Genomic DNA, 14,943 nt, shown 5'->3' with positions numbered 1-14,943 from the left:
GCACAGGCTCCGGACGCGCAGGCCCAGCGGCCATGGCTCACGGGCCCAGCCGCTCCACGGCACGTGGGATCTTCGCGGACCGGGGCACGAACCCGTGTTCTCTGCATCGGCAGGCGGACTCTCAACCACTGCGCCACCAGGGAAGCCCTCAGGGGGTTTTTAATTTTTAACTTTTGGCTCATCTGCACTGTGATGAGGAAAACAACTTTGTTTTTCTGAGTTGCTGCCTAGGCATTTTACACTATGATAACTCTACTCACACCCAGAGTCTAGACATTCAGATCAGGGCTTGAGTTTAGGGTGCCTGCCCTAAGTTCCCACTTTGCTTTCCCCAGGGCATCATTTTTTTTTTTTTTTTTTAATTTAATTTGGTTTTTTTTTTTTTTTTTTTTTTGGCTGTGTTGGGTCTTCGTTGCTGTGCACTGGCTTCTCATTATGCTGGCTTCTCTTGTTGTGGAGCACAGGCGCGGGCTTCAGTAGTTGTGGTGCACGGGCTTAGTTGCGGGCATCATTTTTTTTTTTTTTTTTAATTTAATTTGGTTTTTTTTTTTTTTTTTTTTTTTTGGCTGTGTTGGGTCTTCGTTGCTGTGCACTGGCTTCTCATTATGCTGGCTTCTCTTGTTGTGGAGCACAGGCGCGGGCTTCAGTAGTTGTGGTGCACGGGCTTAGTTGCTCCGCGGCATGTGGGATCTTCGCAGACCAGGGCTCGAACCCGCGTTCCGCTCCTTTGGCAGGCGGATTCTTAACCATTGTGCCACCAGGGAAGTCCCCTCACTCAGCATTTTTAATTCAATACACCAGCTCCAGATTCTCAACACATGTATTTTCTGATTTTTTAGCATAATAGCAGAACTTAAAGTGTCAATCCCCGGCACCTTACATGGTGTCTGGCATATAAAGCTCCTACTGTGTTCCCAGTGTTAGCCTTTTCTTTAGGATTATTTAATGATTTTCAGAAGAAAAATGTTGGATCATTTAGTACACTGAATAGGCTATGATTGGAAAATTAATGGAAAGATTTTAAGTATCTGTAGAGTGACACTGTATAATAGGCATTGTCTCAGTGAACTGTACATAATTTAACTACTTTATGGAGCATAATTGAGCAGTAGTGGGTATGTACTGTGTTCTTTGTTACTAGAAGATGACTGTGAAAAGCATCTCAAAATGGGTCTTCTTAGCTTCATCTGTTGTGCTATTGAGAAATACCCTTCACTGTAACCTGATAATGATGCAGGAATTTAACTTCAGTGAGATCTCATGAGATTTTAGACCTTTGTGACCTAATAGTTTGCCACAAAGCATTTTTGGTGTAACAGTAGATGCTGATAGTAGCAAAAAAAGGCTTGGTTTTTGAACAGCCACTATGGAAAACGGTGTGGAGGTTCCTCAAAAAATTAAAAATAGAGCCACCGTACGATCCAGCAAATCCACTCCTGGGTATTTTTCTGAAGAAAACATAAAACACTAATTCGAAAAGATGTATGCACCCCTATGTTCATGGAAGCATTATTTATAATAGCCAAGATATGGAAGCAACCTTTGTATCTACTGATAGATAAATCGATAAAGAAGATGTCATATATATATACACACACACACACACACACACACAATGGAATATTATTCAGCCTTTAAAAAACAATGGAACCTTGCCATTTGTGACAACATGGGTGGACCTAGAGGGTATTATGCTAAGTGAAATAAGTCAAAGAAAGATTTCACTGATATGTGGAATCTACAAAAGAAAACAAACAGACATAAAAGAGAAACAGACTGACTCAAAGATACAGAAAAACTGGTAATTGCCAGAGTGCATGGGGGGTGGGAGAATGCATGAAATAGGTAAGGAAATTAAGAGGTACAGACTTCCAGTTATAAAATAAGTCACAGGGATGCAATGTACAGCATAAGAAATAGAGTCAGTGGGCTTCCCTGGTGGCGCAGTGGTAGAGAGTCCGCCTGCCGATGCAGGGGACACGGGTTCGTGCCCCGGTCTGGGAAGATCCCACATGCCGCGGAGCGGCTGGGCCCATGAGCCATGGCCGCTGAGCCTGCGCGTCCAGAGCCTGTGCTCCGCAACGGGAGAGGCCACAACAGTGAGAGGCCCGTGTACCTCAAAAAAAAAAAAAAAAAAAAGGAAATATAGTCAATAATGTTGTGATAACTTTGTGGTGACAGATGATAACTTATCGTGGTGATCATTTTGTAAGGTATAAAAATACCGAATCACTCTGTTGTATACCTGAGACTAATATAATATTCTAAGTCAGTTATAGTTCAATAAAAAAAATGACAATGAAACTGTCTATGTAAACTGTTTAGCTGTCTTCCTCCTCTCCTCCTCCTCCTTCAGAGTAAACATTGATTTCCCAGGATGTGCTCTGCTTACATATTATACTCTTCTCTAAGATTTCTTGTTGCACAGAATCTAAACAGTGTCCTGTAACTTCTTTTGGAACAGAAATACACCTTAAAAATCATATAGTTATTTGTTAATTGTTAACACTAGATACTGAGCTAAACATAATGGGTTTGGAAAGATGGGAATGATCCCGTCCTTAAGGGGGTTTGCTTATAGTAAGTATAATAATGCTTATACTATAGGCAAATTGTTCATTGGTATATCTCCAGTCTGTGTATCTGGAAAGGATTCTTCTGTCATTAACTGCACCTCTCCAGAATCTGATTGTTGGCATCTCATTTTCCAACCAAAACATTCAGTCTTTCCAGGTCACTCTCTTTGGTAACATAACTCCAACAATCATTCAGCCACACCGAAGTCTCTGATCATTGGCCCATCCACATTTTTTCATCCTGCTTCATTCTTCCTTACCCTCTCATTTCTCCTTGTCTGGCTTAAATCTGTGGTTTGTCATTCTGATCAGCACATTGCATATACCTTTCCCCATTCTTCTTCTCCTGTACCTTCCTGGCAAAACCTGACTCTTAGCTTACAAGGCACCTGTTCCTGAGCAGCTCCCAGACCATGGCTAGAGAAAACATGAAACCATACCATCTTGTCTCACTGCAAATTCATGTAAACAGGTGGTTAGTCTTTTATTCATTTAAGTTTTAAAAAATATATTACATTGATATCTAACTGCTGAAGTTTTCGCTTTATTAACTATTCAAGTTTATGATTGAAAGTGTTTGGTTACTAGTTGTTTTGTATTAACTAACCTTAAATATTTGCTTTGACCCTCCTTTTAAAGGCTTTCAAGCCTTGGATGTTGAAGCCATGGGTATATAGAAGGAGTGGCAAACAGTACGAAGCAAAAAGACTTTCTTGTGTAGATGCTGGATTCATTATTTGTTAGCATAGATTAGATTAAATTTTCAGCCTTTTGATTTTTGTTTGGATGTTTTAATTTCTTAAGCAGTTAGGGACCTGTTACTTTATTATATAACAGGCATCTGATTGGTTTCCACTTTTTTTATATTTGGTTGTTAACTTCTTGACCTGTCTAAAGGACTTCTGAAGTCTTTTGCTTCTGAAGATTTATGATTAATTATATTTAAAAAATGAACTGAATTTGTAAATTCCTCTCATTTTTATAGGTTCCTTAATTTAGTATAATGATTCACTACATGAAACAATTTCTCTAAAAAATTACCATAATATGGCTTGAAAAAAATAATTTTTACCTGATAGGATTGTTGAAAGTTAATACATTTTACAGTTCAGGACAGAGACTCTTGATGTTGAGCTGTTGTGGAGAGGATGAGTTGGGGGTATTCCGTGAAGAATCTGGACAGAGTTGGCCAAATCTTATGGGTGAGGTCTTGAGGATAAAACTTTCATTTTGCCCTTAAGTGCTGGCAGCCAAGAGGTAGCCTAACATCATGCAGTGAACAAAATGGAAAGTATCCTCCTGTTTTATCACAAAGAGCTTTATTTAATTTGTCAAATTGGACAGTGAGAGCCTGTTGTTTTTTGTAGCTTTTCTAATAATTATTATGGCTATTGTCCTGCCCAGTTGTCATAGTGTTGTTGACATAAAGTAGTCATGATCTCCATGTGTAGCAGTAAGGTATTGCTTGGCTCAAACAGGATAGTAAACATTTGTTTTGAAATCCCGTATTTTACAAGCATATTGATAACCATATTACAGTAATTTTTTCTTTAATTTCAATAAATATTTATTAAATGTTTGTTATGTGCCAGGTTTTGTTATAAGCTCAGGAGATACTGTAGGAAATAGACAAAAAACTTGCTCTGATGAAGCTTACATTCTAGCAGAGGGGAGATGGATAATAAATAATAAACATAATGAATAAGGAGTTAATGTAGTATGTAAGAAGGTGGTAAGCTGCATGGAGTAGGGAAGATGGGAAGTGCTGGTGTTTGGCAGTTGGGTTGCAGTTTTAAATATGGTAGTCTAGATAGAACTTTGTTGAGAAGGTAATATTTGAGCAAAGATTCAATAGAGGTGAATTTAGCTGGGATGAAAAGTATTCTAGGCAGAGGGAAGAACCAACGCATAATCCCTAATACATTTAGTGACGTATAAGGAGACCAGTTTCTAGGATGAAATAAATGAGGAGGGAAGTAGTCGGAGATATAGTCAGACTTACTAGGGACTTGTAGGTCATTGTAAGGAACAGATGGTCACAAATACGTTTAATATTATATTTTAAATTTAGATCTAATGAGGAAAAAGTTAACGTGTTGAATTTGTCCTATATTCTTTCATTCTGTAGATATTTTTCAGCATCTTCTATGTGCCATTTATTTTGCTAAGTGAAGGGAGTACAGTGAGCAAAGAAACAGCCACAAAAGGTAGCCACAGTTTTTATGGAGATTATCTTGGTCCAGTGCAAATCAGTGTTTGTGTGCTAACCATTGTGCCTGATGCTTTACAAATATTATCTTACATAATTCTGAGTATTTCATTTAATTCTAAGTATCTAATAAGATAGTATTGGTAACTTGGAATACAGTTGATGAAAATGAGGCTAAGAAAACTTGGTAAATTTTCCAAAGTTGCTTAGCCACTATGTGACAGAATTGGATTAGAACTTAATCTTGTCTTTTCATTATCTGTTGTTTGGTTCCCAATCTGTCTCTGTGTCATAGGTAGCCTATTAACTGTGGAAGCTTGTTAAAGCTGTAGACCTCTTAGCACTACCTCTGCAAATTCTTGTTTAGCGCATCTGGCACAGAGCCCCGGGAATCTGCATTTGTAATAAACACTCTAGGGACTCCTGTATTTTGGAACTGTTGCCTTCAATATTATATTTATGGTGGGCGTCCTAATCTTGTCCATAGCTTTAAAGAAAATGACTTCATCATTTCATTGTTGAGTGTCATTTTTGCTCTAAGATATTTAGAGATGCTCTTGGTCAGATTAAGGATTTCCCTATTCCTAGTTGCTAAGAATTGAGTGTTGAATTTTAATAAGCTCTTTATAACCTCCACTGACCAAATCATATGTATTTTTTCCTTTAATTTTTTTTAAGGTAGTAGATAATAATAGGTTTTCAAATATTGAACCAGCCTTGTATTCCTGAAGTAAATATAACTTGTTCATATGTATTCATTTTTTAAAACATTATTTGTTTCAGTTTTAGTGTTCTCTTTAAGATTTTCATAATCTGTCAGAGATTGTCTTTAATATTCCTTCCTTATACTGTCCCTGTTTTGTTACCAGGATGATAATAGCTTCAGAAAGTGAGACAAGAGCACATTTCCTCTTTTTCTGTTCTTTGGAGGCAGTCGTATGAGACTATTCATCTGTTCCTCAAATGTCTGATAGAACTCACTTGTAAAACTGTCTAGAAATGTTTTTATCTAGAAATGGTTTAATATTCAAAAGGACTAGTACAGCCATCCCAGTTTCCTGATTTTCCAGTCTTAGTTGTGCATTTATATTTTTCTAGGAATTTATCCATTTCACTTAAATTTATGAACAATACTTTTATTTTTAATCCACATCTATATTCTCTCTTTTTCCTTTTTGGTATTATTTATTCCTGCTTTCTCTCTTTTTTTCTTTCTTTTTTTTTTCCTCTCTTTTTTTCTTGATTAGTCTTGCCAGTGCTTTGTTAATTTTATTGATCTTTTAAAGAACCAACTTTTGGCTTTGTTACCTAGTTTCATTTTCATTTTCTGTTAATTCCTGATATAACTGTTTTTGTTTCCTTCTTTTACTTTTGTTGGGCTTATTCTATTTTTCTGAATTCATTGTTTGTGGTCTGTATTTTCTAACATTAGCATCCCAGGCTATAAATTTGGCTTTTGCTGTATCTCACAAGTTTCAAAAAGTAGTATTTTCACTATTTAGTTCTAAATAGCTTATAATTTCATTTAGACATTTTTTGAGTTTTCTGGTTATCTTTTTGTCATTGATTGGTTTTCAGCTTAGTTGTCTTGTGATCACAGCCTGTGGTCTATAGGATGCAAACTCTTTGACCCCACTTCTTGAGGGCATTTGCTTTTGCTCTGTCCTCTCATGGACAGCTCTTCCCCAGATATTTGCAGTACTCACTACTTTATTTCCTTCAGGCCTTATCTATCACCTTCTCGGTGAGGCATACCCTTTTCTACTTCATATTGCTCTTCCCTGCTTTATTTTTTCTCCTTAGCACTTACCACTTTCTAATATTATCCGACATCATGTTCAAAACTGGGTAGGGAAGGAAGTAAAGTCCTTAAGGGATATGTGGCTGGGGACAGAAACAAAATATAAGCTTTGAAAGAAGGGAAAGGTTGAGTGCCTGCAGTGAGATTGAAGAGTAACTAATAGTAGTGCTGGTGACCCCTGAAAAACAGGGGTTTAAGGTGCTTGGGTCCACTTATCCGTGGAGTTTTTTCAATAAATAATACAGTTTGCCCTCCGTATTTCACAGGTTTTGAATCTGTGGATTCAACCAGCCGTGGACAGAAATTGCCATCTGTGGTTGGTTAAATTCCTGGGTGTGAAACCCGTGGATAAAGAGGGCCAGTAAGGGACTTGAGCATCTGTGGATTTTGGTATACACGGGGGCTCTGGAAGCCAACCCAGGCGGATGGATATCAGGGGACAAATGCTAGTATGGGTAAGAACAACACAGCTGGGGAGTCAGGATTGTGCTCAGAGAGTGAGGTTTTCATTTAATATTTAAGAGGTTCGTCGATCAGTGGTGGATGATGATGATAAAATCAAGGGTAGGGGCAGGGTCCCTTAAGTAGAATGTGGGTGAAGGTTGTAGGAGGGACATGAATCAAGACATTTGGAAACTAGGGTTTTGAAGGATTCTGGACATCACCCAACATGGTGGTGGGATTTGGGATAAAGAAGAAAGATGTGAAAAAAATGTCAGTGTCCACCTGTCTTCCAGAGCTGCTTGATGGAATAGCCCTTGAATAGCATCGTCTGGCTTCTTGTGATTGGAGAAGGGATTGGCTGACTTTCTCTCTTGGTCCATTCTGCGTTCAGGGTCAAGGAGGCCAGGTTGAACTGGGAAGGCCTGGAGTGGTTTGAGGAAAACAATCTAAATATAAATCTTCTTAGATAGTTGAAGAAGCGATTGGCTCCTTAGATGCACAGTTCTTTATGGCATCAGAACAGCCTGTGCAGTTAGTCTTGAACTAAAGAATTTCATGGCCTTTTGAGGAATTAGTGCTTTTGTTTTCGATGTTGTTTGCTTGTTTTTTTTCCTACCCCCAAGCAAATATTTTTAGGAAGTTATAATGCCTGTTTTAGTTGAAATACAATGTTTCACCTAAATGTTTCTAGTCTGTATTTCTGCAACATTTCTTTTGCAAAGTTGCAACTTTTAATTTTTCATTTGTTTTGAATCCTCCATTCAACATTTTCTTCTACTTCCAAATAAAGTGGTTCTTTTTCTGTGCATGTCTTTAATTTTAAAAGTGCTAACAGCTGACATGACAGCACTTTCATAGTTACCTGACTTTCCTTTTGTGCTGTAGTCATTTCCCTTTGGTATTACTGTAGTGGGAGTTTTTGTTTGTTTGGATGGTGGTGGTGTTTTCTTTTTTTTTTGAGCTTTTGAATTGACAGGTAGTGAAATAACTAATAGTTCTTGGTTGGCAGATAGTTAAGAAATTGAGCTATTTACTGTCTTCTGGGCTTACAGCATAACTGTACAAAACAGCTTAATTTTTTTTTAACTTTTATTTTGTTTTTATTAATTTTGTTTATTTATTTTGGCTGCGTTGGGTCTTTGTTGCTTCCTGCGGGCTTTCTCTAGTTGCGGCGAGCGGGGGCTACTCTTCATTGCGGTGCCCGGGCTTCTCGTTGCGGTGGCTTCTCTTTGTTGCAGAGCACGGGTTCTTAGGCACACAGGCTTCAGTAGTTGTGGCTCGCGGGCTCTAGAGTGCAGGCTCAGTAGTTGTGGCGCACGGGCTTAGTTGCTCTGCGGCATGTGGGATCTTCCCGGACCAGGGCTCAAACCCATGTCCCTTGCATTGGCAGGCAGATTCTTCACCACTGCACCACCAGGGAAGTCCAGAACAGCTTAATTTGTGAATTGGAGCTTACTGATGTTGATTTGCTTTGTCCTGATTTGGGAGGCATGATAATATTAATTTTTAAATTATTTCATACTGTAGAAATAAGTAATGGGTAAGTAGTATTGCTTTGTAGATTTCTTCTGTATATACATTACTTAAATAGGGTTCCTCTGCCCTCGTGTTCAGTGAAACTATTTTATATGTGCACTGGGCTCTTTACAAAGAATGCCTCAGGAAGTTGTGTGAGGCCTCCATGAAGACGAGATATTATCAGAAAGCTTAGGAAAAAACTGCTGTTCAATGCCATATTGTTTATAAGACATCATAAGGAGAGGGAAAATATAATTATTCGAACTCTTTCAGTTATAAATTTGAAATGTAACTGTTGAATCTAGAGTGGACATTAGGGCAGGTTTAATCTTTGATTGGAAAATGAATCTATTTTTTCAAGTTGCTTATTTTTAATAACAGATTTTAATATCCTTGGATTAAAAGATTTAGTCTTATAATTTTACAATTAGAAGGGACCTTGGATGTACTGTCATGACGCATGTAGTACTTGTATTTTCCTTATGAAAAGTTAGAACCTGAAAAAAAATTAGCAAACTGAAAGCAATCCAGAACAAAGGTGAAGAAGTATCCATTAACATGGGCAGATGAATAAGTCAGCTACTTTGCTGCCGTTAGTTTTCTGAGTACTAACACATTGGCTTGTGGTTTTAATTGTTGAATCCCTTTATTTTTTTATTCAGTGCTATCCATATATCTTCTTATATTTGGCTGTTGGTTAATGGTATGCATAGAGGTCCTAAGTAAATTGTTTAGAAGTGATATTTGGTAGGTTGGAAAACTGAACATAAACTTGGTAGTTGATTTAGAAGAGTCTTGATGTGTCTAACATATTTATCTTTCTCTTTTAGGAAACTGAAAATGGCCCTTCAGCTATGCTAGGTCTATAATGGGAAGTGTCACAGTTCGATATTTCTGTTATGGATGCCTTTTTACATCTGCAACCTGGATGGTTTTGCTTTTTGTTTATTTCAACTTCAGTGAAGTGACTCAGCCACTTAAGAATGTGCCCATCAAGGGGTCTGGGCCCCATGGACCATTCCCCAAAAAATTTTATCCCCGTTTCACTCGAGGTCCAAGTCAAGTGTTAGAATCACAGTTCAAAGCAAACAAAATTGATGATGTGATAGAGAATCATATTGAAGATCCAGAAAGAGGCAACATGAAATTCTCTTCTGAACTGGGTAAGTGTATTTGATTTTTGCTAGCAGCATGTCAAAGTATTTTATCATTGGAAGTTTAACTGTTCTTTAAATCATGTATTGTTCAGAGAATTAGAAATGTGACATTTTTTCTGCACTGATTTATTTCGTTCATGAACTAGCTGAGGTCATATGATTTTTGCAGACTCAGTAGGGAGTTATATTCTATTTTGTCCAGTTCTGACTTCAATATTTTATGAGGACTTGGGAGAAACTAATGAGGTCCAGAATAGGAAAAAAAAAAAAAAAAAAAGAAAAAAGAAAGAATGAAAAATTAAGTGGCTAGAGAGAAGAGAAAATGGAACCTATGGGGAAGGATTATAATTGCTAGCATTTATTTAATAAGGGAAAGTAATGGTTGAAAATGACTATATTTAACATATTTTGAAAGGCAGAGTTAATTAAAGCAGAACATAAACCATTGAGTTTAGAAATAAGTTGAGATTACTTATATCTAATAAGATTTCTACTTATAAGAATTATTCAGGTGCCGGAATATATTTATTAAATACAGGAGTTTATAAAATAGAAACTTTTTTATTCTTCAAAAATTATATTCTGTTCAATTTGGAAGCAAGACTCTGAATACTGTAATTCTAGAGTCCTGGTTTCAGCAAATTTTATTTTAAGGGATAAATGAGCCCTTTAAAACTTTGTCTTTAAAACTTAAAAAAGAACTTTGATCTTCATTGACACGTCAAATAGTAAGTAATTTAAGAGTAAAAACATATAGTAAGAGATTCTGAGAGATTGAAAGATCCACAGAATGTAAAGGAAATGTTAAAACAGATTTTTTTTCACTTCATCATAGTTTCAAAGAATAAAATCAGTTCCTAGGATTTAATCACTACCTAATACAGGAGGTGGAACATATTTAAAATTATATGAGGAAATGGAGGCTATTACTTACTTTAGTTTTTATAAAATATACCTTCTAATCTTTTTCAGATAGCCGTTTGGACATTTTAAAAGCATTAATGGGAAAATTTCTAGTTTTTTTGTTTATAGTAATTTTTGTAAAACTTTTATAAAGAAGTAACATTGGGTTTACCATTTTGAATGGACTTTGTTTGCCTGTGAAAGAAGTAGTGAGAGAATTGTAGATATTTGAAGTGACAAACCCAAATTGCCTACCTGAAAAACTAAATTCTTTATAAAAGATCCTAAAGATCACAATAAAATATTATAACAAATAAATGAATTCAGCAAAGTTACAGGGTACAAGATCAACACACCAAAACCAGTTGTATTTCTGGACACTAGCGATAAACAGTCCAAAAGTAAAATTAAGGGAACAATCCCATTTACAATGGAATCAGAAAGAATAAAGTACTTAAGAATAATATAGCCAAGGAGGTCTAAGATTTGTACACTGAAAACTATACAGCACTATTGAAAGACATAAAAATACACCTAAATGAATGGAAAGAGGTTCATGGATGGAATGCTAGATACTGTTAAGATGTCAGTACCACCCAAAGCAACCCACAGATTGAATGTAAACCTTATCAAAATGCCAATGGCCTTTGTTGAAAAGATGGAAAAGCTGATTCTAAAATTGATAAGGAATTGCAAGGGGCTCTGAATAGCCTGAACAGTCTTGAAAAAGAACAAAGTTGGAGAACACACACTTCTCTATTTCAAAACTTCCTGACAGTGTGATACCGGCATACGAATAGATATGTATCAGTAGATCAAAGGATAGACTGAGAGTCTGAAAATATACTCTGTGACATCTGTGGTCAAGTAGCATCTATGGTCAATAATACCTAAGGACAAGTAACATCTGTGGTCAGTTGACTTTCAGAAAGGGTGCCAAGAGCAGTTAATGTGGGAAGAATGGTCTTTTCAACCACTGGTGCTGGGACAAATAGATACCCCCAGGCAAAGGAATGAAGTTGAACCCTTACCTCATGTCATATTAAATTAACTCAGAATGGATCAAAGACTATAAAAAAAAAAAAAAAAAAAGAAACCTGCTCAACTTGAACCTGGGCCCCGGCAGTGAAAATGCTGAGTCCTAACCACTGGACCGCCAGGGAATTCCCTTACTTGTCTTTTAAAATCTAGTCTTTTCCTGAATTATTTGACTGTGAAATCTTTCTTTTCTTTTTAACGTCTATTAATGTCCAGTGGAATTAGTTTTCCATGACCAGATTTTGAGAAATGCTGTTAACAAGGGAGTCATTCTGTGAGGAGAGGCTAAAGGTTTTATGTGGAAAAGAGAAAGCAAGAGGAGGCTTTATTGTTCTTGGTAAAGGTAAGATTTCTAGCAACATTAGAGCAAAGATGTTAAATTATAATGATCTTGATTAGATCTGTGGAGGACTTTCTTGACCAGAGAATTATAGAAAGGTTTATCAGTAGTATAATTTTTTAGGGGAGGAGTTCATATAAAAACTTGCCGTTAAAAAAAAAATTTTTTTTTTTAGACAAAAATTAACAAAACCAAAAAAAACCTTGCATTAATTGGGGCCTGTTGAGGTCCATATGGGGGTTCTATCATCTATTGCTTTTATGAAAAATCATCATTAAGTCTCTCTTTCCTTGGTCATAGGTAAGTTTTTCTCTTGAAAATATTCTTAAGATTATAGCTAGTGAGCAGGTGTCATTTATGGTTAAGGTACACTTGCTTTTTGAGATAAACTGATAAAAATTTGATTTAAACCTCAATTTACTTTTTTGAAAATGGAGACAAACTAGATTTGAGAAACATGGCTATTACCTGGTTATAAGAAGTTAAGATCAGGGCTTCCCTGGTGGCACGGTGGTTGAGGGTCCGCCTGACGATGCAGAGGACACGGGTTCGTGCCCCGGTCCGGGAAGATCCCACATGCCGCGGAGCGGCTGGGCCCGTGAGCCTTGGCCGCTGAGCCTGCGCGTCCGGAGCCTGTGCTCCGCAACGGGAGAGGCCGCAGCAGTGAGAGGCCTGCGTACCGCAAAAAAAAAAAAAAAAAAAAAAAAAAGTTAAGATCATAATATAACAGTAATTGTAGCATTCCTTTCCAGATTTAATGTACTGACTGTGATGTCACTCTTTTGCAGGTATGATTTTTAATGAACGTGATCAGGAGTTGAGAGACTTGGGGTATCAGAAACATGCCTTCAATATGCTTATTAGTAACCGCTTGGGCTACCATAGAGATGTGCCAGATACAAGGAATGCAGCGTATGTTCTTTATTGGTTTCTGCTAATCACTTTAATAACAGAGTGTTTTTAGTGCCAGCATAATAAGTCATGGGGATGGCGTTAATATTTTGCAATTAGGCTTATTATTCAGGATACTAGAAAACTTAAGACAGATTTCCACTCATATTATGCTTGAAGCCACATGGTTTGAGATTGTACTGACAAAGTTCTAGAGCTTGCTGTGTTTCTTTTGAAATTTAAAATCATGTGGGAAAAAGGAGGGAGGTGCTACCTGTATATAATTAAATAACCTTCCAAGCCTAAGTTTATTTTAAATGTTTGTTTATTGGATTCATGGCAAGAAGGAATTAATATCAGTGAAGAATTCTACTCATCATCTCACTTTTCTGTTTTCATTATTTTTGTTTCTTCAAAGGCTTTTCATTCATTTGGTCAATCAGTCATTCATTCCACAGATCTGTTTCAGCACCTTTTGTTTGCTGGACTCTGTATTAGGCCCTGGAAATAAAGAAAATAAGACAGAGTCTCTCGGTTCACAGGGCTTAGAGTCTAGCAGGGGAGGTAGATAAAGAAGTGAGTAATTGCAGTACCACAAGAATGAGGGCTGTGATAGGAGTTGGTGAAATGGGGTCCTCCAAACCAGAATGACCAGGGAAGGCTTCATAGAGGGTGATGACTGAGCAGTGATGTAAGGGAAGGTTTTCCCCTATATAGGGAACAGATCGAGGCATAAAATTACACTATTTGTCAAAGGGGCTGAAACAGTTCACTTTGCCTGTAGTGGAGGAATGGCAAGAAACTGGAGGTGGGCAGGGCCCAGACATTGGAAGGCTTTGTATGCCATGCAGAAGAACATGGAATACCAGATTTTATTGTTTAAGTTAGTGGTTTCTTTTATTGTGGTTGCTTAAAGCCACTTAATCCTTTTTATCAAATAGTTGCTTACATGGAAGCTCTTCCATTATCCTGATATACATCATAGTTTACTCAAATCTTTTTCTATTATTGGGCAAAAAATAAAATTTTCAAATACAAAATTTCACATTTCCATTATTTCCTTTTGAAACCTCATTGAGAAGAAACTGAACATCAGCTTATGAGTGCTGCATTAAAAACATGCAGTGATTTTAGTAAAAACACATTTTTATGTACCAAAAAAAAAAAATTCAAGTTTTTAAAACGTTGACCTAAAAATAAGCGGAGTTGCAGGTACTGGAGGGAGAAATCATTAACAAATGTAAAACTCTTAAAAAAGAAAACACATTGTTATCTTAAACGCTTTTAAAAAAATTGTTAATAATGTAAGGAAGAGGCCGAACAAGGGGACAGTTAATGTTTAGTGAATAATAACCTAAAACATTTGAGCTTTTAAAATGTCAGAATTTTCCCATATTCGTCTTCACAGATGTAAAGACAGGTCTTACCCGCCAGATCTGCCAGTCGCTAGTGTTGTTATTTGTTTCTACAACGAAGCCTTTTCTGCCTTGCTCCGGACCGTGCATAGCGTCCTAGACCGCACGCCAGCCCGGCTTCTTCACGAAATTATCCTTGTGGACGATGACAGTGACTTCGGTAAGAACTATTGTAATTGGCAATGTGGGATCTATGCTGTTGTTCACCGTCGTACTGACCACATCAGCAGAGCTGACTATTCAGTACTTAGTGGATAGGAGGATCCTCATGCACACAACTGCAACAGAGCCAACCACAGTTAAATGCCTGATTATAGGGTAATTTCAAAGAAACTGCATTATCTTTGTAATCTGTTTTCAAACTGTGCTACCCAAATTTGGCCCTTGAAATTTTTCCCTTGGCTTACCTTCTTAAAAGAGTATTTTTATTTTGAAATAACTATAGATAGACAGTAAGTTACAAAGAGGTCCTGTGTACCCCTTCACCCAGTTCCTCCATTGGTTACATCTTTTTTTTTTTTTAAACATCTTTATTGGAGTAAATTGCTTTACAATGGTGTGTTAGTTTCTGCTTTACAACAAAGTGAATCAGTTATACATATACATATGTTCCCATATCTCTTCCCTCTTGCGTCTCCCTCCCTCCCACCC

General features: G+C 37.1%; 1 protein-coding gene across 7 annotated transcripts in view; it reads left to right on the top strand.

The window, feature by feature from the left end:
* The window catches only part of GALNT11 (polypeptide N-acetylgalactosaminyltransferase 11), a 54,184-nt gene that overhangs the window by 14,186 nt on the left and 25,055 nt on the right, over positions 1-14,943 (top strand). For 6 of the 7 annotated variants that reach the window (XM_055084738.1, XM_028489565.2, XM_028489562.2 and 3 more), the window contains exons 2-4: positions 9,379-9,711; positions 12,775-12,898; positions 14,286-14,452. In XM_055084738.1, coding sequence (XP_054940713.1) covers positions 9,417-9,711; positions 12,775-12,898; positions 14,286-14,452 — 586 coding nt within the window. In that variant the 5' untranslated portion in view covers positions 9,379-9,416. Of the gene's footprint in view, positions 1-9,378; positions 9,712-11,862; positions 11,990-12,774; positions 12,899-14,285; positions 14,453-14,943 lie in introns of those variants that run through there. The other variant, XM_028489566.2, reaches the window with a different exon arrangement.

The sequence above is a fragment of the Physeter macrocephalus genome, chromosome 5, assembly GCF_002837175.3.
Source record: "Physeter macrocephalus isolate SW-GA chromosome 5, ASM283717v5, whole genome shotgun sequence".
NCBI classification, from domain to species: Eukaryota; Metazoa; Chordata; class Mammalia; order Artiodactyla; family Physeteridae; genus Physeter; species Physeter macrocephalus.
This window is presented reverse-complemented; position numbering and strand designations above follow the sequence as displayed.